Raw genomic sequence first — 23456 nt, 5'->3', positions numbered from 1 at the left:
TGCGTGTGACAACAAGTTTATTCAGTACATTTTCATTGAAGTTATTTCGAAAGTCGTCTCTTTGTAGAAAGTGTATTCTTTTGATGTTACCGTTGAATATTCAACGAGGTACATCACCCTGTCATCATGGCGCACGTTTCCGCCCCGTGGTCCCCCAGATCGGGTTCCTCGAGGTGCAGGTCCTCTAACATTTCCTGGAGACTAATCCGTGGATCCTCATCGTCGTCATCTTCTGAAGCGCCTTTGTAATCACGATCTGAAAGTAATTTTGTTTAACTTAGTTATCTGACCAGCTTTGGTGTTCATTCTGATATGAGAATTCACTCGCACGCAACTGAGGCACCCACATCACGTGATCAAAAACAAGGGGCATCTACTTGGATAACATATGCTCTATCCGGGAAACTATGTGTGAAAATTAGAGCACAAATGGATTCCAAAGTAATCGCAACGTCCAATCAGAATTCAGCTGAACTTCACAACCAAGAGGAATATATGTAAACAAGCATATATGGCCACAAGCGTAGTACAACGCTACATACAAAGTATTACAAGGATAAATTCGGTGGTAATCACTCACCGACATATATGTTAACATGCTGTCTGTAGGTCTTGTCTTCCTCCAGATCACCAAGGAAAGCATCGTAATCCCTGCACAGAAATATTACTTAGATTTAATTCGCATTATGTCACACAAATCACCTCTTGCTTTAGCGTTGAGTAGGAACATTAGAACAAAAGGTCTGTTCTGAAGCTCAGCGCATGTGCATAGTGCGTAACTCACGTCCAAATCTTAAAGGAGACAAAGACGAAGACGAAGAACATTCGCTCGTATCTTCAGATTTTCATGGGTCACTCATATCTCCTCTTGGTCCCTTTCTCGTGACTAAAAGAACATCAGATCTCTATTCACCAACCACCCTTCCAATAATTTTTACTTAACGAAAAATGGGATTACGTCGAGTACCAGACATGCGCCGAGCAAAGCGAATACTACCTTAATAAAACCATCAAAACAATAACAGTACCCATCCAAACTGTCTTGATCAATTCCTGTCATTTCTTTCTCAAGACCCTTCAACTTCCAGTTTCTTCTTCGCCGTCGCTTCTTCTTGTCACCGTAGGATTTCTTCACCAAAATCTGGAAGTTTCGACAACGAAAGTCTCGTTAAAGAATAACGCCACCGTTTCTGCATCTTGTAAAACTTAGCCTACGTTTTTCTGGTGCGTCATTTGAAATCTGTTTTAATCCTCTCCATCCTTTTTCTTCTTGGCTTATCATTGGCTCTTGAATGTTTTCATTTCTTACCAAACTGAAATTTTGAAGTCTCCTTCAAAGTGAAGATAGTCTTCGCATGGCACAAAATTTGACTCAAGTTCATCATTTTTCATCTGTGTCAATCTTCTTCATCAATGACCATCCTTGTTCATTCTTCGCTTATTATTGCTTCTTTTATGTTTTCACACCATACAAAATTTATATTTTGTAGTCTCCTTGAAGCTGACCGAAGTTTTCAAGTTCATAAAAGAGACTCATTTTTTTTAAGTACTTTCTTGCATTATTCATGGCTGTTCTTTTGGCTGTCACTTGCAACTAAAAACTCAACCAAATCAGTTACAAACATAGCGAGATCTCTTACCACATCTGGGACTCGTTCGGGATTCATCTTGCCCAGATTCTCATCGCTTACATTCGTCGTTGTGAAATCAAATCTATCCGGCAAAAAAAAAAAACAAGAAAACCACATCAAAACATAACAAAAACAGAGTGTTTTAAAACAAGCCACACTTTTTCAAAATTTTCCTTGTTAGGTAATTAACAATGGTATTAGTAAAAAAAGGAAAAAAAAGAAAAAGTGAAAGCATATTTTATGATCAAATTTCCATCAACCGAAGGTCCAGCTCAAAATTTACCATTCCTTTTAAACCTAAACGTCCGCACAAAAATACAACTCGTTTTCTTTGAGATTCCATGTTACACTCGTAAGATAGAACACAAGTAATTTTCAAAGAGGAGTACGTAACGTTAGACGCAAATTGATGAAAGAGAGGGAGGGGGGGGGGTGGGTGGGGATTGGTCTTACCCCAAAACAGTATCCCCCGTCTTCAGGAGATGACCCAGGTGACTGCGGCAGTGATACTGACAATCATTCGTGCCCAGGTCCTGCATCCGTGCTACCCATACATCTGCCAGAACATGCTGATGAACCAAAGAAAAAAAGGAACAAAACCATCTTAATAATAATTGAGAATCATTTGTTTAAGTCAAAGCGAACATCAATAACATTTTTAAATGGTACTTGCTTAACCAGATCAGAACCACCATTTTAATGGTATAATTACATTGATAGTTATGACTAAAAATTATACCCATAAAAAATTTAAGATCTTTGATTCCACAGAAGCCAAGTCTGACTTCAAGTGAACAACAAAAATCTCTTCAAGACCCCCCCTTAGTAGCATGATGGCAGAAACCCCCACAGGAGTAGGGTACTTTTCATTAAAATCAGTACTTGAATTCAAACTGACAGGTGGTTCATGGATTTGATTGGCAGGTGTCAAATAATTTGATTGTCAGGTGTCAAATAATATCTCATGGATGTTTGCGGTTTAAATAATTGCTGGAGCATCTGCTGTCACCTCGACTAAATCATAGTAAAGCACACAGTTAAGCACTTATCCATGCACACAGAAATTTCAGATACCCTTTGACTGAGGTTAGTAGTTGATGCAGATATATTCTTTGAGTTGACTGGCTCAATCTGGAGCACCATGTACTCAGTGAATTGCTTATATGTGCAGAGGCTTTTGAAAGGCAGGCGCCAGTAGTTTGATGCTGAGATTTCTGCAGCTAAATGACAAAGAATAACAGGAAATAGTACATCTTAATGGACTTAATCTATCATTTCATCACATTGTGCGTTTTAACTTTCTCTATTTTTCTACGACGAGTAGACCCTCTTTTTCAGCGAAGTCCATTGTGCGAGTAAAAAAAATTCAGTGAAAAAAAATTAAATGTTAGTGGGCTATGGGAAACTCTTGAGTGAGGCACTCGAATAAAAGTAGAAGCACCTCACTCATGGAACTCCTGTGATGCAAACTGACATCACTCCAAGAGTTTCCGGTGGCATGCTACCCTCAATTTCTTTTTCACTGTCAAATTTTTTAGTAGCATGACAGACTTCCCTGAAAAGGATGGACTGCTTATAGTCTAAATTTTCCACTGATCATGAGGTTAGCCTTGTTTTATTGAAAGTTATTAAACATTCTTAAGAGATGTAGTGGCCTTCAGTTTAGCACCCAACTCTGCATTGAAAGGCTCCAGGTTCAACTCTTAGATGGTTTACTTTGATGTATTCTTAGCAATAACAACTGGCACAACACACCTTGGTCTCACAATGCCACTCTCCACTTATGAGTAAATAAATCAATACTGGTGAACCATTAACAAAATCTACATTGTACAAAAATACTAGGGGGGGGGGAATTCCCTATGGTCACCTAGCATCCCACCATAAAGGGGGTGCAATCACTTATGTTCCCTTTATGTGGCAGAACCCTGGCATAACCATCAGCCTTTGAGCCAGTCAACATCTAAGACTAGGTTTGCTCCCCACCCCCACCCCCCCCCCACATTCACACTCCTTTACCCTAACTCTTCAACATTCAACATAATTTGGTGTAAGTGGTGAATTTAGTTGTTACCCTCCATTTGGTTACAGCATCTGTCAGTATGTGATTACGAGAAAACTAGGGCTCTGATGTGAAAACTTACTTTGTAATGTTGCTGGATCAATAAATTGTAGATTTGTGCTGACTCGGTTACAGATGACATTTTGACTGAAAAATACAAAACAATGACGACTTAAACACCGATAACAACACACACTCTGTAATGACTTAAATAAAAAACGCTCACAAATAAATCTCTTTCTGCAGTCACCAAATGAAATCGTGTTTTTCTAACCCTGGCAGCATTCTTCTGAGGCAAACAAGTCATTATTTTCAAAATTTTCAGATGACTTATTTCCTTCCTTTGCAATCTTTTACTATCACAAATTTATTTCTCTGCTTTTAAATTAAAGGTTTCATTTGCTTCTGTTACACCTTAGAGACCCAAAAGTTTTGCACATGTAAACTTAATGTTACTTAATGTTTTGAGAGCTACATACACTGAGCCAGCAACTTCTAAGACTGCCAATGTCATGTTTTAATGATTTTCCCTTTGTTGAAAATTAAACTTTAACTCCAATATTTAGTTACAGTATTTTAGGAAACTTTCACATACCACCCACCCCCAGAATGTTGTGAATGGGTCAACACAACCTCAAGCCAGCTGATAAGATTTTTCCCATGAACAAGTTTTTACCTTATATTTCCAAGAGATCTTGAAACTTTCAAAGGCAAACAGACAACTTCCTCCTGGAAAACATCATTGCAATCACAGTCAATTATCATTAAGCACAGTAGATCAGAATGTTTCTTAGCTACCACCCAGCCTAACTCTCTGAGTAAGTTTTTATGGCCTGAGCAAGAAATTTCCCACATATAATTTCATAAAATTTTTAATTACATTATTCTCCTCTGTGCCATTACATTTCTTATTGAAAACCTTGACTCAGAAATCTCTGATGTTCATAGTGATGCTGGTTTTGTACAAGGTTGCTCCAACACGACTTGCCTTATTGTTCATATATTTCATGTGCAATGAGCAAATAACTCACAGCAAACTCCATAAATAAAAATGAGTGGTGAAATGTTAAGCCTTTAGCAGTTTAGTGAACTCCTTCAGCAACAAAAATAAAAAAAACCTAAAAACCACCATAATTTATGGTCTCTACATGGTACAAGCGCATGAGTAATTTTTGGAATGAAGTGGATTGACTGAACTAGAATCAAAAATAGTATTTCCACAAACCCTGCAGACAGGGACAATTTCCACGGAGAAAGTGTACTTGTAGTTGTATGTGTTATTGTGAATGTCATGGGAGATGAGTTTCTCAGATGTTTTGTACCTGGAAATAATTACAAAGGTTAAGTACTGTAAATCCAGGGGGCTTATTTATTTCAGGTACTTAGGGGGGGAGGGGGTGTGTTATTTGAGGGAGGAGCTTATTAATTTAGAAATCCATAAAAGACTCAATAATTATTTTATGATCTAACTCTCTCAATGGACCTTGTTTAGCCATGTTATATTTTTAGCATTGCTCTATAATTTCATATACCATATTCTATTGATGCCAACATGATAACATCACTCAACTAATCATCATGATCAATTTTAAATGACAAACTAACATTACAGTACTTGAATAAATTACAGTACTTGAATAAATTACAGTACCTGAATAAATTACAGTACTTGAATAAATTAATCATACTTAGTGACATGGAGAATTATTTTGAATTGTTACTTTTTTTAAGGGGGGGGGGTTGGGGCTTAATAAATTTCTTCCCCTAGAGAGGGGGACTTATGAGAGGATTTATGGTAATCAAAACAGAAAAAAACAGCCACATCTATAAGTACATAGATGTGTGTTTATAAGTTATTATTAGTTTATTACACGACTCAGGCAGTCAGAGGGCCAATAACTAAAACCAACCAATCAAAATGCTTTATTGCCAGTCAATATTCTCTCAGTATTGGACTGGGCACTGTCCTGAATGGTCCCGAATGATACCGCACTTGTGTCCCTTTGAACTTCAGTTGTATAATAAATCTCTTATTAACCAAGCTTGCTCGGGACCGTACTGGAAGAATATCGGCCCTCGGTCTTTTTTGTATGGACCTCGTTTCGCTCGGTCCGTACTGTCAAGACCTCTGGCCGATATTCTCCCAGTACGGCCCTCGCGCTTGGTTAATACGATATATGTATTGTTACATTCTTATTACTTATTACTAGGCTTGTATTTCCTAAGTTTTTTTGTTTTTGTTTTTTTTTGTATTCTTTAGGGTGAAGCTAATAAAATAAAATAAAATGTTATGAACTAAAACAGCCATGCACACAGGTGAATGGGAACTGACCGATATGATAACCAAATACTTAGAAGCTGCATCTCAAGAAATCTAAGGCAAACGGGGTGGGGGGGGGGGGGAATATACAGAACTTCTCCTTACCTGCATGGAACAACAGACTGTAGGAATTCAACAAACTTTCGAGCATCTGCTCTAGATGCATAGAAAAAGTCCACCCCATCTAAATGTGATTTAATAACAAAGCAAAGTTAGTTAATTAATGTAGAACAACAAAAGCAGGGAAGACACTTTAGGACCTCCTCCCTTCCACCCAAGTCATCCAAATTTTAGTGATTTTTTCCAATTTGTCTCTCATACCTGATTCTTGCTTCACCCTCACAGTATTCTGATGGGCTCCATGTTTCAAAATCAACTGTTCAAGATAGAAGAATGTCTTCCTGTGTGATGTCTAAAAGAGCAAAAAACATATTTTTGTGGCATTCTCAAATACAGTAAACATTTTTTTTTTCATTTAGCTATTACATTGTATCCTAGAAATAACTATACTTTGGTTTGCAGAGAGACAGACTTATTTAAGTACTGTTTTCCCTGCTTTTGATAAGATTTGAAATAGGTGACTACCTTGGTACAGTACCCGCTGGAGAGCGACTCGAGTGTGACCTGAGCATGGTGACCGCAACTTGAGCATGGTGAAATATACCCAGCGACTCACAACAGAATACTTGCCAGAGCTCCGGTGGGTGTAGGGTCCTATTGAAAGCACTGTGTTTAGCCCTTTGGACTCCTAGTTTCAGTTGTTAAAAGAGCAGATAATGCTATCAAATGGATAAACCCCTACCAGCTGATAAAGGGTTAACAAAAATACTGCACTATCCAGCTGATAGCAATTTTTAGAGTGGATAGCGTTATCCATCCTTCAAACAACTAGGGCCTGATTGAAGGTTCTGGAATCAAGCATCATCAACAATATCCTGTTCTGTTTGTGGACAAAACCATAAATTCTCAGAGCCTCAAACAGTTGAGAGAACTTGTTGAATTATTTATAGGATACTTGTGAAATACTGACCCCCATCTAGGAAGGATAAAAACATTCTGTGTATCTACATGCCACAGAAACTGTGATAAGCCACTGTTGTGATAAGCGAATGAGCTCGCAAGACTAAATGCTTCCATTCTCATTTCACCCACATTTCAACTTAATTAAATTTCTGTCCAAGACTATTAGCTATATAGTTTGATCCACAGTGCAAAGCCCAGTCAAATTATCGTTTCCCCATTCTCCCATACCAAAAGCACTGTGAGTACTTTAAAAAAACGTACTGTTTACAGTACCTTCTGTCTGACTTGGACAACAGCCTTCCAGTAATCCTGAGCGGCCTGGCGATGACATGCATCACACATCTGATTTTGCACAACAAATTCCACAACAAACACCTGTTGCAGTATCGTAGAATTTACTACCTACAATGGACAAAGTTTTTCCAATCAGTTTTACACTTTTTACCTGATGAATATGAATGAAGGACATGATTTCTGGTTGTGTTTTTTTTTTAATTTTTCAATTACTTAGAATCTTAAAGACAATATTTCTGAGTAATGGCATATTCATCACTAAAACAATGAAGACAACAAACCTCTTTCTGAATAGTTAACTTCACTTTGATTCTTTTAGAATGAGGCTCTGTCCAAACAAACCCTGCATCCACCAAGCGAACCTGAAGTAAGATGAATTATCAATAAGTACATGGTTACAACAGGGTTACAAATGATAATTCTAGTAATGTGCCAGATAACACCTTGGCAATGCCACTAATCCTTAAAGAATGCATGATTTTCTCCTCATATAACAAAATCTTAGCATCCTGAAAGTATTTTTGAAATTTTCTTTTCAACTTTAGAGTAAAGTGTACATCTCACTTTTCTACCGACTGAGTTGCAGTGACAGTAACTCCTTTGTGTCCTGACTGACCAAAAGTTAATTTTTTCCTCATATAATGATATCAACTCAGATACATAATGGACATGAGCAAATGATAAAGGGAATCGCTGGCAAGGGCCTTTCATAAGTATCTTACAACCAATTCTAGAATCTAAAATACAAGTAAATGTATGGCAGTCAGAAAAGACTAAATCTTTGGAAGTTGACTCGACATGAGGACCCCTACAGCACCTTATTCAACCCTTTTAGTTTCTTCAAACACAGCGCTAGAAGTTCTCTTGACTCTAATGCACATGTTGTCCATTGGCTTGGTGGCTGAAGGTATCTGAAGAAAAGACAGAAAATGGAGAAGAGGCGTTTGTAAGGAGGGGCTAATGTGTATGAACCAGTGAGCTAACATACCGCCAAAACCTGCTTTTTACCAGAACAATAGTAATTAAGAAAATAACAATATAATAACAATGATAATGATGATGATCTAGCACATTTTTTAAAATTTGATATCTTGTAGGTACAAAGCACCCAACTGAAGATCTTTTATGATAAATTTACGTATATCGTCCCTTTTACCATGCTTATCTTTAGGTAACTACCCTATATTAAAAAAAAAAAAAAAAAATGCAAAAACCAAAATACATGAAAGCTACGGTGCCACAAAATCTGTTAAGAAAACGAGTTTCCGTCCATTTCTAAGCATCGATAAGCGGTCAAGATCAAATCAGTTTGAAAACCTTACCTTTCACATGCTTTGCAGAAATATAAATTACTTTGCTTGGGAATTCCTTCGGTAATGTCGACTTGAGTTCGAAGGCACCCAACGCACATGTTAGATGGGTTCGGAGTTGTAAGCACACCACATTGACAGCAAAGGCTGAAGATAGAAGTCGAATGAAATATTTACAACGAGTGCTTCCCTTAAACGACTAGTTAAAAGTATAAGGTAAGCTAAGTTTGGCTAATAGTTTGTGTTAAATTACCTGGTTTGGTTTTCGGAAGACGGGATTTCGTCCATATACTCCATGTTAGATTGTTGCTCAAGAAGAACTGTGGGTAGTATTGCGCAATATGGCATAAGAGTTTATTACTCAGTGGTATAGGGTGGGGATAGAATTACACGTAATCCACATAGTCAGGATGACTTAGATAAAACAGACGAAGTCGATTTCTGTTCAAAATGGATCAATAAATTCTGCTATAACCCCGAAGATATAACGATTTCTTTTCAAGTGTTCTCCTTGATTATCATCCAAGCATCGCATCTGTAATGTTCTCGATTTCTCGTCATCTAAAGACGAAAAAGGGCACTAAAACTCTTTGAAATACCTCGTGTATGGCTTTATGACCAATCATGTTACAATCTTGCAAATTGGAACCATTCTTTTAATCCCTTTACCGAATTAAACGTGGGAATGGGAATAGGTCTATAACAGGCTGTTTTTGTGTTTCAATTCCATGTCACTACAAATAGCGCAAAGAGCATTCTGGCGTACAACGCAGTTTTGAACGCGGGCGCGCGCTGTAGAACGTAACGACACAGACAAAACTGTATTTAACGAACTGAGAAAAGCTGCAAATCATACTTGCAGATGAAAGTATCCGTGAGCAGTAGACATTGAATGTTGGGGTTGGAATTGTCGTTTTTTAACCCTGATTTAAGAGAATTTCATTTCGCTCAAGTCAGTACTAAGGGCGTTATCATAGATTAAGAGAACCATGAATTTGAAGATTTTGGAAGAAAGTTCAAAACGATCCAAGTCACTCAAACGGTACAGCTTAAATAGAAAAATCAAAGAGAAAGAAAGGTTTGTACACCATAGGATGTATACATTTATTGATTTGTAAACTGTTTTAATTATGTAATATTTGCATGATTGGGTTTTTCTACTGAGATTTAGCTTTAACTGACAAAGGAATGATTGAAACTTTGGATGTTAACCTAAAAAGTATATAAAATAATTGTAAGCTGTTTGATTCCTTAAAAGGAATTTGATCCCAAATGGTGATCAGAATGTATCCTTTCTCTTCACCTGTGACTCAGTTTTTAGCTCAGTTTAAAGTAGTGCACATGCCCTCTAGAAACTGGACTTGATTCCATTGAAATGTGCGCCGGAGAATCTGAGATCTTCACTTACTGACCCACAACATTTTGTCATATATTTCAAAGTTTGTGATGATAAATATTCTGCATGTACTTTTTGAAAAGGAAAGAACAGATGACGGAATCTGTTGAAGACGGAATGCAGTCCTTATCATGCGCCTCAGCCTGTGGGACTGATGATGCAATTGAAACCCGGGAAAATATTGAGAAGGATATTTCGTGTCTTAAAATGAGGAAAGAAGACTTCACCGGAAAGCACGAAAATGTAACATCGGCCGCTGCAGTCACGGTCGTTAGCCAGGAGCTAACAATAGGTAAGTTAAATATTTCCTTGCCCTAGACATGAGATAATAATAGTAACCTCTTGATATTTTTGTTGTGTCACGATCTCTAGGGACGGTAAAAAAGCTACATCAACCAGCGCACAGTGTAAACACTTACGTGACGTTACAACATTCTTCTCCAGTCATCTCTGTGCGGCCTGACATCAAAAACCCTCTCATGGCTCCTTGTGGTCCGGCTGCTTCAAGAAGTATACGCATTGCAAGTCCGATGAAGAACAGTTCTTCCAAACAGCCGCAGAGCCCATTTCCTGCCCAAGCGCAATGCACTGGCTACCCTCCTAACTATTTGCCACATCACGAACATTTTCAAGCGGCACCCAGATACTTTCCGGCTCCAAATCTACCCTATAACGGAAATTCAACCATGCATTTAACATTCATGAACATTCCACAAAACAACCCTGTCGCGTATGCTCACACCTATATGACGCCGTTTCAAAGTCCAGGATTTCATGCCAGTCAAATTGCGCATACTCAGGTCAGGATGCAGCGGAGCAGAGAAGCTTACAATGCGTTTACCGCATATGGACATCCATTTGGAGTGTTCTGGAGTAGACAGAACTAAACTTCTCCGTTAAATTGAATGATCAAGAAGGCTTAGCTTTACACAACGAACAATATCATGTGTGCCTGTCCCGTTGGAAAAGGCCACGCCCTAAAGAAGAACGGAATTTTACGATAAATATCTACATAACGGAGGCTAGCTCTGAATAGTTAGAACTTCTTCTTTCTTTCATTAAAAAGCCTGAGATATGAATTTGGGAAGTCTTATAAATGAGAATGTTTCACTTTGAAATGGATAAGATTCAAATTTATTTTCTGTTTGAGTTTTTTAACGTCATAATCTTACATTTATACTTCTTAATTATGATATTTTCTTAGTCTTATACTAACAACTAATTTCTTTTGTTTACTTTATCAGTCAACGTTACTTGTAAAGAAACAGTTATAATTGGAGAGTTCTCGTACTTGCTTGATAATGAAATAATAAAATAATCTTTCTCTACTTGCCCCTATTTAAGAATTCTTTTTTGAGGTAAATATTGTTCTGATAATCTCTCAGACGAGTCCGAGCCTAAAGGCGAGTAATTGCCAGTTCAATCCGAAAAGTTTAGGGACCCCACCGTGCGCCTCCAAAAAGTGCATTCGTAGAACGAAGACAAATATAGAAAAGAAAAGTAAGCAGATGATAATCCGTGCAAAATCGAGGTATTAAGACCAGTTTTAGAATGAAAAGAAAACTCAAACGGTTCATGTGTGACAAAGACATTCTTCTCATTCCCTCGGCTTTGCGTCACATAATCACGTGATAATCCCTGTTGCTTTTGCTTTTGGATCGCTTAGTCGCTCGCAAGCTGTTCAACCGTTTCTTTCCCTGCGACGATGTGGCTGATTTTCGAGATCTTCGTGGTGTACTTTAAAGTTCTTTTCTATTGGCTGGAAGCAGCGTTTCGTCGAATTGTCCCTCCACCAAAAAAAGACATCGAAGATCAAACGGTGTTGATCACAGGTGAGGCACAGCTTGCAGCATTGTTAAAGGCGTAGCTCGAAGTTTGGTGAGCAATTCAACTTTGAATGTTTTTTTATCGACGTTTTACACGTCCATTTGAGGTATTCTCCAATTAAATTTATTAGAATACTGATCCAGCGACCCTCAGAAGTAATGTAAATGTTTTTTTTTGCCTTCTTACTGATCAGAATGATGGAATATAATTATATCAGAATGAAGGATGGAGGGTGCACAAATTGCGTGTTAGTTTACCTTTGCGTGTTTTTTCGATGTTTTACACGAGCATTTGAGGTATTCTCTATCTCGATCTTCCAGAAAACCAAACCACTGACCACCAAAAGCAATAAAGTTTTTTTCCTGCTTACTGCTGCTGTAAGATCATTGATTAATTTAAGATAAAATAATTTGTAAGTCTGATTTTCATACGATTATATTAAATGCTAAAAGTGTTCGATAATCTGTTATTCCTGTAATGATTTTGAAGGAAGAAAATTTCAGATCTCAGTTCACTTAACATCGCAAAGTGTTCACTTTTTATATCCAAACAATAAATGTCCCCTTTGCTAATGTACCTTCGTCAATGTTTTCTTATTATTTGATAGGCGTCTTGTATCTTTTGAACATAATTTATAATTTATAATTTATTTAAATTTGAACGTACAGCTATTAAACACTGCTGATAAACTTCACTTATGTAGAATTTATCAAAATTTTTGAGTCCTTGTTACAAATGGTCTTGGAAAGCTGTTCTTTACATTCCGACATGATTTAGATATTTATACTTTTGAACTTAAAACAATAAAATATCAGCAGACAAAACAGAATGACCAGTTTTTGAGCCAAGACCTGCGTTGCCGTTGCATAGATTTACTTTTGGAAATTTAACTTTGCACTAATTATATTTCTGGGACTTTAAAAAAAAATAGGGGCCAGCTTCTACCCATTGAAATATAAGCTGTGTATTTACACGTCTTTTACTTTGCCAATTTTCTCTCGAGGTGCTGGTGGTGGGATTGGCAGATTACTTTCTCTTGAATTTGCTGCTCATGGTGCAAAACTTGTCCTGTGGGACATAAACAAAGGTAAATGATAGAAGAGGAAGATCACACGGTACCCCTGGGTAGGGAACAGTGTATGCTCTGAATAATTAAAACCAGGAGACCAGGGCATCTCTGTAAACTGGTTTACAGGCTAAAAGATGATCAGTATATTGTAACAAAATCTTGTCAGAGAGGATTGTCAAGTTTAGTTAATAATGATCGAAAAAATCTTGTCTTGATTTGAACTATTATTTTTGTGTAGATTCGAATGAAGAGACTGCTGCTCAAGTCCGTGCCCTTGGTAGGGTGGCTCACACCTACATTTGTGATTGCAGCAATAGAGAGGAAGTCTATCGTGTTGCTGCAAAGGTACAGCGTGAAGTTGGTGAGGTGGACATATTGGTAAACAATGCTGGGATCTTGTCTGGAAAGAAACTGTTGAATCTTAAAGATGTTGAGATTGAAAGAACCATGAGGATCAACACTTTGGCACACTTCTGGGTAAGGTTTGAACTCTCTTAGTTCTCCCAGAATGTTATCATCTTGAGTGTGTTATCTAGAATTGGGACTAAACTTTTTTAAGGGACATGTTTACTAATGAAATAGAAGGGAAAAATTTTATGAATCAGATCCATAGTAAGCATGTGTTTCAAAGTTTGATTTAAAGTCTGTCACCAGCTTGCTGACATGGCATCTCTGCCTTTTTTAAAAGGACATGTTTGCTAAATAGAAGGGAAAAATTTTATTAATTGCCTCCCGGTTAGCTCAATTGATAGAGCGCCAGACTGTTGTACGGGAGGTAGTGAGTTCAAATCCAGCCAGACCAACACTCAGGGTCTTTAATTAACTGAGAAGAAAGTGCTGCCTTTGTAATAATATCTGCAAATGGTTAGACTTTCTAGTCTTCTTGGATAGGGACGATAAATGGAGGTCCCGTCTCCTGCAGGGTTGGGGTAGGAGACGTTAATTTCCCACACATGAGATTACTGTGTGATGGATGTCCTCCCCGGGGTGGGATGGGTGGGTAAAAAAAGGGGTTAGGTGTCAATTGGAATGAAAGTTCTGTTCCTTTCTCCTGCCATTCCTGTGGCGAATCAATAAAACTTAAACTAAACTTGAACTTAAACTAAACTTAAACTTAATTGGATCTATAATAAGCATGTGTTTAAAAGTTTGATTTTAAGTCGTCACCAACTTGCTGACATGGCATCTCTGCCTTAAATGTAATTTTTTTTATAAATCTTTTATATCCCAACATCAGTTGCATAAAATAATATCTCAGTACTGTTCTCCATACATGTCCTTAAAGGTGCTAGCAGGGAGAATTTTTGTTTTACAATCAAGAGCTAATATTTTGTTTATTTTAATGACCTTTATGTAAAATTTGGGGTGGTATAATTTTGTAAGGAGAAATTAGATGCTGGTCACTCTTAGGCGTCGAAGCAAGAATGGAAAATCAATAGTTTTAACTTTTTGTTGCTGCAGACTGTGCGTGCATTCCTTCCAGATATGCTGGAGAAGAACAAGGGCCATATTGTCAACATAACCTCCATAGCAGGCAGTTTTGCTTCAGCCAACTTGACTGACTACAATGCGTCAAAATTTGGTGCCACAGGTTTCAGTCAGTCGTTAGTCTTAGAGCTGCGTGAAATGGGAAAAACTGGCATTAAAGTGACTTGTGTTCAACCATACACAGTAAACACTGGATTAGTGTGGTATCCAAAGGCTCGGTAAGAACTGTGAACTATTCATCTGGACTGTAATGGTGTTCCTAACTTGTTCAGAGACTGGATAATTTTCTGCCTAGAATGCTCTTGGAAAAAAATTGAAAGGCCTGAGCCAATTGTGTATCGGTGTACTCTGGTAATTATTTTTTGTTTTGTTCTGTAGATTTCCATCACTGTACCCAGTCCTTGAGCCAGACTATGTGGCCAAAGAGGTTGTGGCAGCCACTCTTAGAGATGAGGAAATTCTCTTAATTCCCCGCACTCTTGCTTTACACTTCTTTTTGACTGGGTTAGTGCCACCAATATCCTTTATCTTTTTAGCTGTCACACTATCCTTGCATCTATAGATGTCAACTGTAGATAGGTTGTATTCTAAGAGCAATTGCTGGAAAATAAGCTGTATGTTCACTGATTGTTTATGAAAGGAATGACATATATTGCTTGAGGTAGGAAATTCTAGGGGACATCCTCAACTGCTCTTGGATGGATGCCAAATTTTGATGGCCAATGGGCCCACCTCGATTCAATACTTGCTCTTGCCAAAAAGTCCCAACTTGGCAGCTTGAATGTCAATTGTGAAAGATATTCAGTTTTTACACTCATAACTCAGGGACTGTACTGTCAGTCATGTTAATGTGAGGTAAACATTTGGACAAAAGTATACTTTCATTAGATTCTTCCTTTCTTGTCAGATTTTTTTTTCATACTCAATTATTTTTGTTCTGACATTTTCTTCCTCTCTTTAACAGTTTTATTTATGTATCTACAAGTGTTTGCTACAAGAGCCACTTCATGATGTTAATTTGATTTTTTTTTTTGTGGTTGTTGTTACAGGATTCTACCATTTAAAGCTTTACTCATTTTGAGTGACTTCCTTCAAGTTGGAGTCTATGAACACATTCCTAGAGATGAAAAGAAGTCGGAGTAACCTATTAACCATATAGCCTGCGAACAGGCTATTAACCACAAAGAGTGACTGACTTCTAATGTGCCAATCAATTCAAAGTTTTAACATCCCCACCCCACCCTGGGCAACCCACAGGCATTGACTGTTAGCCATGGACAGAGGTGAATTTATACCCTGCCTGGGTGGGGGAGTTTGACCAGGGGATAGGTATTTGAAAGAAACACACGGTCTTGAAAAGTTCATATGCCCCCAGAATTGCCTGGGGGCTGGGGATATTGAAGCTTTGAATTCAGTGACAAATAATTTCTCCTCACAATAACACCCTTCAACCAAATACAAAGGTCACGAGAATAAAGGAAATAATCACCAATTTAAGAAACACTGGATTTTTAAAAATTTATTCTCCTTGTCAGTACCTAGAAAACTCAACTGACACCTTGTGATTTTTTTAACTAACCAATTTATAGCGAGTTTGCATTTCAGCAAAAAATATACAGCCACAGATTTATTTTATTATACACTTAAACACTGGGTATATGGTGCAGTATTCTTTAAGTAGAAATAAAAGCATGGAGAAATTTGCACTCGTGAAAATCACTGGCTCCTTTCGCTTTTTTGTACAAAACAAATATGTAAATCAATCAAATCATCATTAAATTAGTCAATCATAAAGTTGCTCAATCAAATGGTCAATCAGTCATCAGTCAATCATCAGTCAATCAATCAAACAGTCAATCAGTTATCAGTCAATCATCAGTCAATCAATCATCAATCAATCAATCAAGCAAACAGTCAATCATTAATTGATCAAATCAATCTTAATTACTTGCCACAGTGTTTCCAAATATTTTACATCTATTTGAGTAATAGGCTTCCTTGAGCTCAGTTCAGCTTTTCTTTGAAGGTCTCGTTATAAAAGATTTTATTAAAGATTCGTTCTGATGAAGGGCTAATGCTTGAAACGTCTGCTTCTTAACTCTTTACGGTGACCAATTTACAATTTCAACTTAGTTGATATAACAAAATTAATCAGTCATCAATCAATCAATCAATCAAACAGTCAATTAGTCATAAGTCAATCATTAATCAATCAATCAAACAGTAAACACTCATCAATCAATCAGATCTTACTTGCCATAGTTTTTCCAAATATTTTACATCTATTTGAGTAGTGAGCTTCTCCTCAAGCTCAGTTCAGCTTTTCTTTGGAGGTCTCCTTATTAATACCATAAACTGTTCCTGAAACATTTATCTAGTAAGCACTTTTTATGGTGGCCAACTACATTTTATCGTGTATCTGCAGAATAATTATTCAATAATTTTCTTGCATCTTCACGCCTGGATGGATAAATACTTGTGTATAGCTTAACGACAATAACCAAAGTCACATGTAATGAAACAAAGCATTGTAAATTGTTAGTTGCAAATATCTGGGCCGTAATTAGAAAATTACGATTAAAAAATTACAAAATTGCGTAAATTATAGAGTTTAGTCGGCCGACTAACTGCATTTTCGGTTTTCTGATAATAGATAACAGCCCATAAGCGAAAATAGGGACCAAGCAAGAACCAATGAGAACACTCGGATTTACGTCAGGATTACCTTGCCCCTTGCCGGCCGAGGAAATAGATATTTTAATTACAAAAGCTCAGTCCAAATCTAGCTCTGCACAGGAGATAGGCCTTTGCCCTGGAATAGTGATGTGATCAAGTTTGAGTTTCAGCGCTTCCTTTGCGTGTAAAAACGATGTCCTTGTGAAATCTACAGCGACCATCATTATAATGATGTCGGGAATCTGTGATAAGTACTCTTTGAGAACTTTCTCGAAATGAGCCATGCCTTCTTTGCTGCCTTTTTCCATTGCTATATTCGCAATTTCACGAAAAGGACTGTCATCTGGCAGACAGAATTCAGGTGGAATTATTTTGTGTGTACTTGACAAAAACGTATTGTCTTTATTCACGTATTTTTCAACGATGTGGACTAAAATCCAGTCGCTTACAAATTCACTGATGCCCACTTGTCGGACTTCCTCTTTACAAAGGTGTGGGTGCTCAGCCTCAAATTTATTTTTCTTCCATAAGACGAAGTCTATGAACTTTTGAGCCAATTGTTTAGCCTCACCTTGAAGACTGCCAAGGAAAAGGGATCTAAAACCTTCCCCAATGTCGTATATCTTCTTTAAATTCCTGTAGGCGGCAGGGCGAAGTTCTGTAACGGTCACGTCTAGAATGTCGATCCAACTGACGTCGAATTGAACTGAAGAGGTGGGATGTCCAGGAACACTGTCGATGTTGGAAAACATCATTTTCCAAACATCAGTTGGATTCTTTCCAGCTTTAAGGCACGAGAAAATGTACTCCAACAACTCAATTAGTTGTAAAATCTGTACCTGTTGGTTTTTTTCTTCAACTTCCATCAGTGCGTGGGCGAAGCTGGAGCCCTTCACTTTGAACAGCATGTCTTCTACGAGATATTGCCGCAATTTGTTCTCGTGTGCTTTGGATAGTAGTAGAGATGAGGGCATGAAGAAATTTGGAAGCTTTTCCTCCTTTATACCTTGCAAAATAAGCTCTAAAACACCGGTGATCGTTTGAGATCGGAACTCCTCTTCCCAGGCGTGGTCATCTTTGGTGAACAACTGGGACAAGAGAACAGTCTTAAACATATACGATGGTATCAAGGAGTCCCTCAATCCCAGCTTCATAGACACATGATCTCGTAAGACTTTCAGGACTTTGTAACATGCTTTGAAACCTTCTGGAGACGTCACCAGAATTTCTCTTTCAGCCACAGAAAACGAGATGCGCCACTCATTCAACCCGGCAGGAACGGCATGGAATCCAGTCTTCAGTGTAGTATCCCGTCTACCTTTTGCTGTACTTCGGGGCGTAGATCAGTTAGATGCGGAACAGGAAGCTTGGATATGGGAAAGTCCAGAGCTGGTGTCAAATCGACATTCACTTTCAAGTTGTTATACGCTGTACCCCCTGTCCAGTGAATATCAAGGGTCGTCGATGGTCCATGCGTTTCGGAGTATGTGACGCCAGATGAATTTTCCTCTCCACTGTCGCATAGTATTCCACGATACATCAGCCACAAACGTCCCTCTGACTCTTCCTGGGGAGCTCTGTAGATGCTCAATCCTTCAGGAGTTTCTACTTTACTTATTGATTCCATGATGAGTTTTTTGAAGTGACGGGAAAGTAAGTGTGGGCTGAAGGAGCCTTCATTTTCATCGCTGAAGTCTTTCCACCGATCATCGTCAAGAAATAGCTGCACGTAGCCGTCACCCTTCACACGGGAGTTCTTCAAGGTTATTGGTTTGTCTGTAAGAGGGGTTATCTTAACCATGAAGTCGAATTCATTCGGCTTGCAAACTTTCGTTTCTTCGTAGACACTTCCGCTTTTGACCAATGTGTTCAGAAATCTTGGATCACGCTTTCCTACATCTTCCATGATGTTGGTGATTAGTGTTTCGAGTCTCTCTCTTATCAATTCGGCTTCGCTTTCGTCTTGAAACTTGGCTTTCGCCTCGAAATTTTCTAAAATTGCGGACATGATAAGAGCTCTTGCCCTTTGCGTAAGGACGCGTTTTCAACAGAACGTCACTGAACCTCTGAGCGACTGGGGTCACACAGCTCCCTAGTAAAGTATATTAACTGACTTTTGCATGGGGGGGGAGGGAGGGCATTTTAATCGGTTCCAGGAGGAAGACGTATAGATGACGTCATCATGTGCAACGTTAACTTCCTTCTTATTTTTCCTTTTATTACCTAAAATGCTCTAATATTACCTAAAATGGATAGATTCATGTCGCCGCGTGCCTCTTTAGCAAATACAAGAAAATCATTGATGCACTTCATGCTTTTTATTACCTAAAATGCATAGATTCATGTTACAGTGTCATTTCAGCGAACTGTGGTAAGAACATAATTGATGCGCTGGCCGAGAGTGTCATTTTTTGGTTCATAGGTCAAGTACCATCTGTGGTCTGTTTCTGAACAGATGCAAGAAAACATGGAATCTATTTAAGGAGGGGGACATTAGGATTTTCAGTTTTGCGGTTTTGGCTATTTTTTAGATTTGTATTTGTCCAAAGTATTAATGATTTTTGGATTTGGTATCATTCCGAGGTCTGAGCGGCAATTATGCGCCTCTAATGATCTCGAACAGCCGTGAAACCTCTATATGCTGCTCTTGTCACCACTCTATCGGATCGACTGAGGTTTTGATAACTTGGATGAGAAAATTTATCGATTTAGACAGTTTTGCATACACGATTTAGACAGTTTTCGATTTTGATCGATTTTTTTTTTTTGCGATTTTTCGGTTTTAGATGATTTTTCTACCGTTTTGCGGAATCTGGTGGACTCCAATGAAGCTGTCTAGAAGCTGTCACGCATGGATTACATAGGAATTTTTTCGTGCGATGCTTTGTTCCTGAGCAGTCGATGCATGATCGAGGAATTTGTGTTTCCGTGATAATTTGGCCATCCCTTGAGGGTGTCGTATCGAAACTGGTCTCAGCATGTTTGCAACACTAATGGGCCATCGAATTTGTGCTTATCGAAGCGGCACAATTTTGACTTCCCTAATTGTATCATAGACTATAATTGACGTAAAAGGCAAAGATGGCTGTTCTGATTTTCACTAAGAGAATATTGAGCACTTGCTCGCCAAAATTAAGCTTGTTCCGCAGACTACACCCGTAAGGGTAGGAGGGAGGGAGGGGGGAGGGAGGGGGAGGGAAGGGGGGAAGGAGGGGGAGGAAGGAGGGAGGGAAGGGGGGAGGGAGGGGGAGGGAGGGGGGGAGGGAAGAGAGGCATATTTTAAACATATGCTCGAAAACAAGTCAAGTTAATTGAAGCAAATAAATTCTTATAATTCACACGAATATTTACAACTGAGATAATCTAATGCTGACACACTGTAAGGGAGATTCCGTAAATACGCGGGTAAAGAGAGAAAGTATACATTGAGACATTCCTCCATCAAAGGAAAATCACACGGCTCTAAGACTTAGAGTTGTTGTTTCAAATGAATATTCAATATCCTTAAAATTCACTGAGGTTTAAAAGTTTGGTTTTTTACCTTTTAAATATTTCTTTCCCTACCGTCAAGAACTTTCCGTTTAAGAACATAATTGATGCACTTGCCGAGTGGGGGCATATTTCAAACAACATATGCTCAAAAACAAGTCAAGTTAAGTGAAGTCAATTAAATTCTTATAATTCACACGAATATTTACAACTGAGATAATCTCATGCTGACACACTGTAAGGGAGATTCCGTAAACACAGTAAAGAGAGAAAAATATATAATAAAACATTCCCCCATCAAAGGAAAATCACACAGCAGTAAGACTTGGGCAAGTTCGTTTGAAATGAAATTTATACATCCATAAAGTTCACTTAGGTTTAAACTTTTTTTTTTTCACTTTGTAAACATATTTTTGCCTTGTAAGTATACTTCAAATATTCTTTAGTAGGTAACATGTTTCACCAGGAACAACTAGCAGTAATGTCGCAATATGATTGGTCAATTTGTTGTGCTGATAAGAATACACTGAGACAGTGCTGCTCTCGTCAGAGTACCGCGCAATGCTTCAATCAGCTCTACAAGGGGACGATGAAACGTTTTATTTTACGCCGATATTGTACAATATTGATATCCGTATCCAACGATATACAACAAAAGAAGATTTTTAGTAATCGATTCAAAGCATTTCAACAAATGTGAATCTAATTGGTGACCAAGGATGCCAATGGACGTTCAATCTGCTTAATCTAGATCCAACTCTGGAATTGAGATGTGCTCCAGTTTAAGTTTTAATACTTCTTTAGCATGAACAATTATGTGGCTGACATAGTCAACAGCACCGTCCAGTAAGTACTCCTTGGGAACCATGAATAGGTACTGCTTTAATTTCTGTTTCAGTAAAGCAAGGCCTCTGCCACTGCCCTCTCTCGTTGCCATTTCAGCAACACCCTGGAAGAAACCTGATGACGTAAGTTCAGGACGGATTGCTTTATGAAGGCTTGGCAAAGTTGAGTTGTCGTCCTCGATGTAACAGTCAACAAAATCATCCATCCAATCAAAGGCAAATTGATGAAGGGAAGTTTTAGTAATTTCATTTTCTGTTAGACGCTTGTGTTGACGCTCAAAGTTATCTTTCTTCATAAAGAGCAAGATCTTAAACTTATGAGCCAACAAGTTCAGTTCCCCTTTGAGTGTGATTAATAACTTCCTGAAAAACTCTTCCGTAAAACACCATATCTGAATTAACTTGAGATATGCCTTCTCACTAAGCTCTGTGCAATTAAGGTCGGTAATCTCATTCATGAACCAACCATGCTTCCTGGAGTTTGGGACGTTGTCGATGTTGACAAAAACTTTATTCCAAACAACAGAAGGATTCTTTCCATGGAGAATACACGAGATCATGTAGTCGAGGACATCAACCATTTCCAAGACCCTTATCTGCTGTCTTTTTTCCCTGGCCTGGTTCTTGGAAAAGACCATTTCCATCCCTCTCATCAAGCGAAGCATTTCCTCCAGGACACACTGTCGCAGCTTGTTCTCGTGATCGGACGGAGATAGCAGGTTATACTTCGGTAAGAAGCAACTCTGAATCTCTTCCGCTTTTATGCCTTGCATAACAAGTTCCAAAAGGTCGATAATCAATTGGGAACGAAGTTCCTTCTTCCAACAATGTCCCGTCGTGAACAGTTGAGACAGGAGAACCGTCTTGAACATGTATGATGGAACAAGGGATGCATCCCATCCAAGTTTCTCAGACACAACATCTCTCACGACTTTCAGTACTCGGTAGCACTCTTTGAAGCTGTCAGGAGAAGTGGCCAGAACTTCTTTCTCGACCATAGAAAACGAAATGCGCCAACTATCGAAGCCCGCGGGAACGACGTGAAATCCGCACCTCTGAAGAATGCCATTCGCTCCAGCGGAAGGGGTTTCTGCCAACGGAACAAGCAGTTTGGATATGGAGTAATCTATGGACAGTGTCAGATCAACACTTATCCTTAAATCCTTGTAACTACTTCCTCCTCGCCACTGTACATTAAATGTCGTAGCTGGGCCATGATTTTCAAAGTACATAGCACCAGATTGGCTTTCTTTACCACTGTTCCCGAGCAGATCTGCATAAACAGGCCACCAAGTTGCTTTAGATAACGATGGTCTCGTTCTGTATACGGCCAAACCTTCAGGTACTTGGATATCGTCAAGCGATTCACTCACAAGCCTCTTGAAGGAGCGGGATAGCAAATTTGGACTGAAAAAGCCATCGGCATCTATGCAGTTATCCCAATCACAGCTTTTAAGGGAGAGCTTCACATATCCATCACCTTTGTCGCAAGGACAAAGAAATGGCTTGTCCGTGAGAGAATCCACTCGGATCATGAAGTCGAACTCATCTGGCCTACAAACTTTCGTCCCTTCGTAAACACTTCCGCTTTTGACCAATGTACTCCGAAAACGGCTGTCGCGCTTTTCCACTTGGGTTAGAATGTTGGCTACGAGTATTTCGAGTTTCTCTCGAATCAGTTCGGCTTCGCTTTCGTCTCGAAACCTAGCTTTTTCTCCAAATTTCTCCGCAGTGAACGACATGATAGCGAAATAGTCTTCGCTGACGTCAAGAACTTCGAAATTTTAACATTCTGATGTATGCGGTTTCGCGCGTTACAATATTTCCGGTATCTATTGTCTTGCGCTAAACGACGGAAGTCGAACATGTGCAACTCAAACATCCCTTTTTTCTTGGAATATAACAGAGATAAGATAGATAGCGAGAGATAATCTCAGAAATGGGAGGCTTTAAGTCCTCCTTTTTTTCTCGGAATAACTACAAACAATTGAACAAGCGGAAATTGTCCTTCAATGGTAGGTAAAAA

At 38.6% G+C, this 23456-nt stretch overlaps 4 protein-coding genes across 5 annotated transcripts; 2 read left to right on the top strand and 2 right to left on the bottom strand.

Moving 5' to 3' along the window:
• Window positions 1-9004, bottom strand: LOC111345041 (60S ribosomal export protein NMD3). The gene is made up of 16 exons (XM_088750530.1): window positions 8894-9004; window positions 8653-8787; window positions 8148-8241; window positions 7612-7692; window positions 7310-7438; window positions 6335-6425; window positions 6119-6197; window positions 4919-5015; window positions 4370-4422; window positions 3776-3840; window positions 2706-2851; window positions 2085-2200; window positions 1641-1713; window positions 1029-1141; window positions 581-651; window positions 1-256 (listed from the first exon to the last, which is right to left on the bottom strand). The coding sequence occupies exons 1-16, from the start codon at window positions 8986-8988 to the stop codon at window positions 114-116; spliced, it is 1581 nt and encodes a 526-aa protein (XP_088606656.1). The 5' UTR covers window positions 8989-9004; the 3' UTR covers window positions 1-113.
• A 16-nt stretch (window positions 9005-9020) lies between these two features.
• LOC111345033 (uncharacterized) lies at window positions 9021-11374 on the top strand. Its single transcript, XM_088750579.1, has 3 exons — window positions 9021-9718; window positions 10120-10328; window positions 10409-11374. The coding sequence occupies exons 1-3, from the start codon at window positions 9630-9632 to the stop codon at window positions 10921-10923; spliced, it is 813 nt and encodes a 270-aa protein (XP_088606705.1). The 5' UTR covers window positions 9021-9629; the 3' UTR covers window positions 10924-11374.
• Window positions 11375-11674: 300 nt separating this feature from the next.
• On the top strand, window positions 11675-16122 carry LOC111345038 (short-chain dehydrogenase/reductase family 16C member 6). Of its 2 annotated transcripts, XM_022952290.2 has the most exons (6): window positions 11675-11868; window positions 12867-12950; window positions 13171-13409; window positions 14394-14638; window positions 14799-14924; window positions 15470-16122. In XM_022952290.2, the coding sequence occupies exons 1-6, from the start codon at window positions 11742-11744 to the stop codon at window positions 15561-15563; spliced, it is 915 nt and encodes a 304-aa protein (XP_022808025.2). In that variant the 5' UTR covers window positions 11675-11741; the 3' UTR covers window positions 15564-16122. The 2 variants fall into 2 exon arrangements, with proteins under 2 accessions (XP_022808025.2, XP_088606700.1); XM_088750574.1 differs by lacking the exon at window positions 12867-12950.
• A 4632-nt stretch (window positions 16123-20754) lies between these two features.
• LOC111345036 (cyclic GMP-AMP synthase-like receptor) lies at window positions 20755-23224 on the bottom strand. Its single transcript, XM_022952288.2, has one exon. It carries the CDS (start codon window positions 23170-23172, stop codon window positions 21328-21330), a length of 1845 nt encoding a protein of 614 aa, XP_022808023.2. The 5' UTR covers window positions 23173-23224; the 3' UTR covers window positions 20755-21327.
• Window positions 23225-23456: the final 232 nt, after the last annotated feature.

Source organism: Stylophora pistillata, chromosome 2, assembly GCF_964205215.1.
Source record: "Stylophora pistillata chromosome 2, jaStyPist1.2, whole genome shotgun sequence".
NCBI classification, from domain to species: Eukaryota; Metazoa; Cnidaria; class Anthozoa; order Scleractinia; family Pocilloporidae; genus Stylophora; species Stylophora pistillata.
This window is presented reverse-complemented; position numbering and strand designations above follow the sequence as displayed.

Excerpts from the sequence above, each read along its gene's own strand:
- LOC111345033 (XM_088750579.1), top strand. The coding sequence starts at position 9,630 with ATGAATTTGAAGATTTTGGAAGAAAGTTCAAAACGATCCAAGTCACTC. Across the intron at positions 9,719-10,119 it reads AAAATCAAAGAGAAAGAAAG|GAAAGAACAGATGACGGAAT; the intron begins GTTTGTACACCA and ends CTTTTTGAAAAG. Across the intron at positions 10,329-10,408 it reads TAGCCAGGAGCTAACAATAG|GGACGGTAAAAAAGCTACAT; the intron begins GTAAGTTAAATA and ends CACGATCTCTAG.
- LOC111345038 (XM_022952290.2), top strand. The coding sequence starts at position 11,742 with ATGTGGCTGATTTTCGAGATCTTCGTGGTGTACTTTAAAGTTCTTTTC. Across the intron at positions 14,639-14,798 it reads GTGTGGTATCCAAAGGCTCG|ATTTCCATCACTGTACCCAG; the intron begins GTAAGAACTGTG and ends TTTGTTCTGTAG. Across the intron at positions 14,925-15,469 it reads TTACACTTCTTTTTGACTGG|GATTCTACCATTTAAAGCTT; the intron begins GTTAGTGCCACC and ends TTGTTGTTACAG.
- LOC111345041 (XM_088750530.1), bottom strand. The coding sequence starts at position 8,988 with ATGCCATATTGCGCAATACTACCCACAGTTCTTCTTGAGCAACAATCT. Across the intron at positions 6,198-6,334 it reads GAGGGTGAAGCAAGAATCAG|ATGGGGTGGACTTTTTCTAT; the intron begins GTATGAGAGACA and ends AATCACATTTAG. Across the intron at positions 3,841-4,369 it reads AGATCTCTTGGAAATATAAG|TCAAAATGTCATCTGTAACC; the intron begins GTAAAAACTTGT and ends TGTATTTTTCAG.
- LOC111345036 (XM_022952288.2), bottom strand. The coding sequence starts at position 23,172 with ATGTCGTTCACTGCGGAGAAATTTGGAGAAAAAGCTAGGTTTCGAGAC.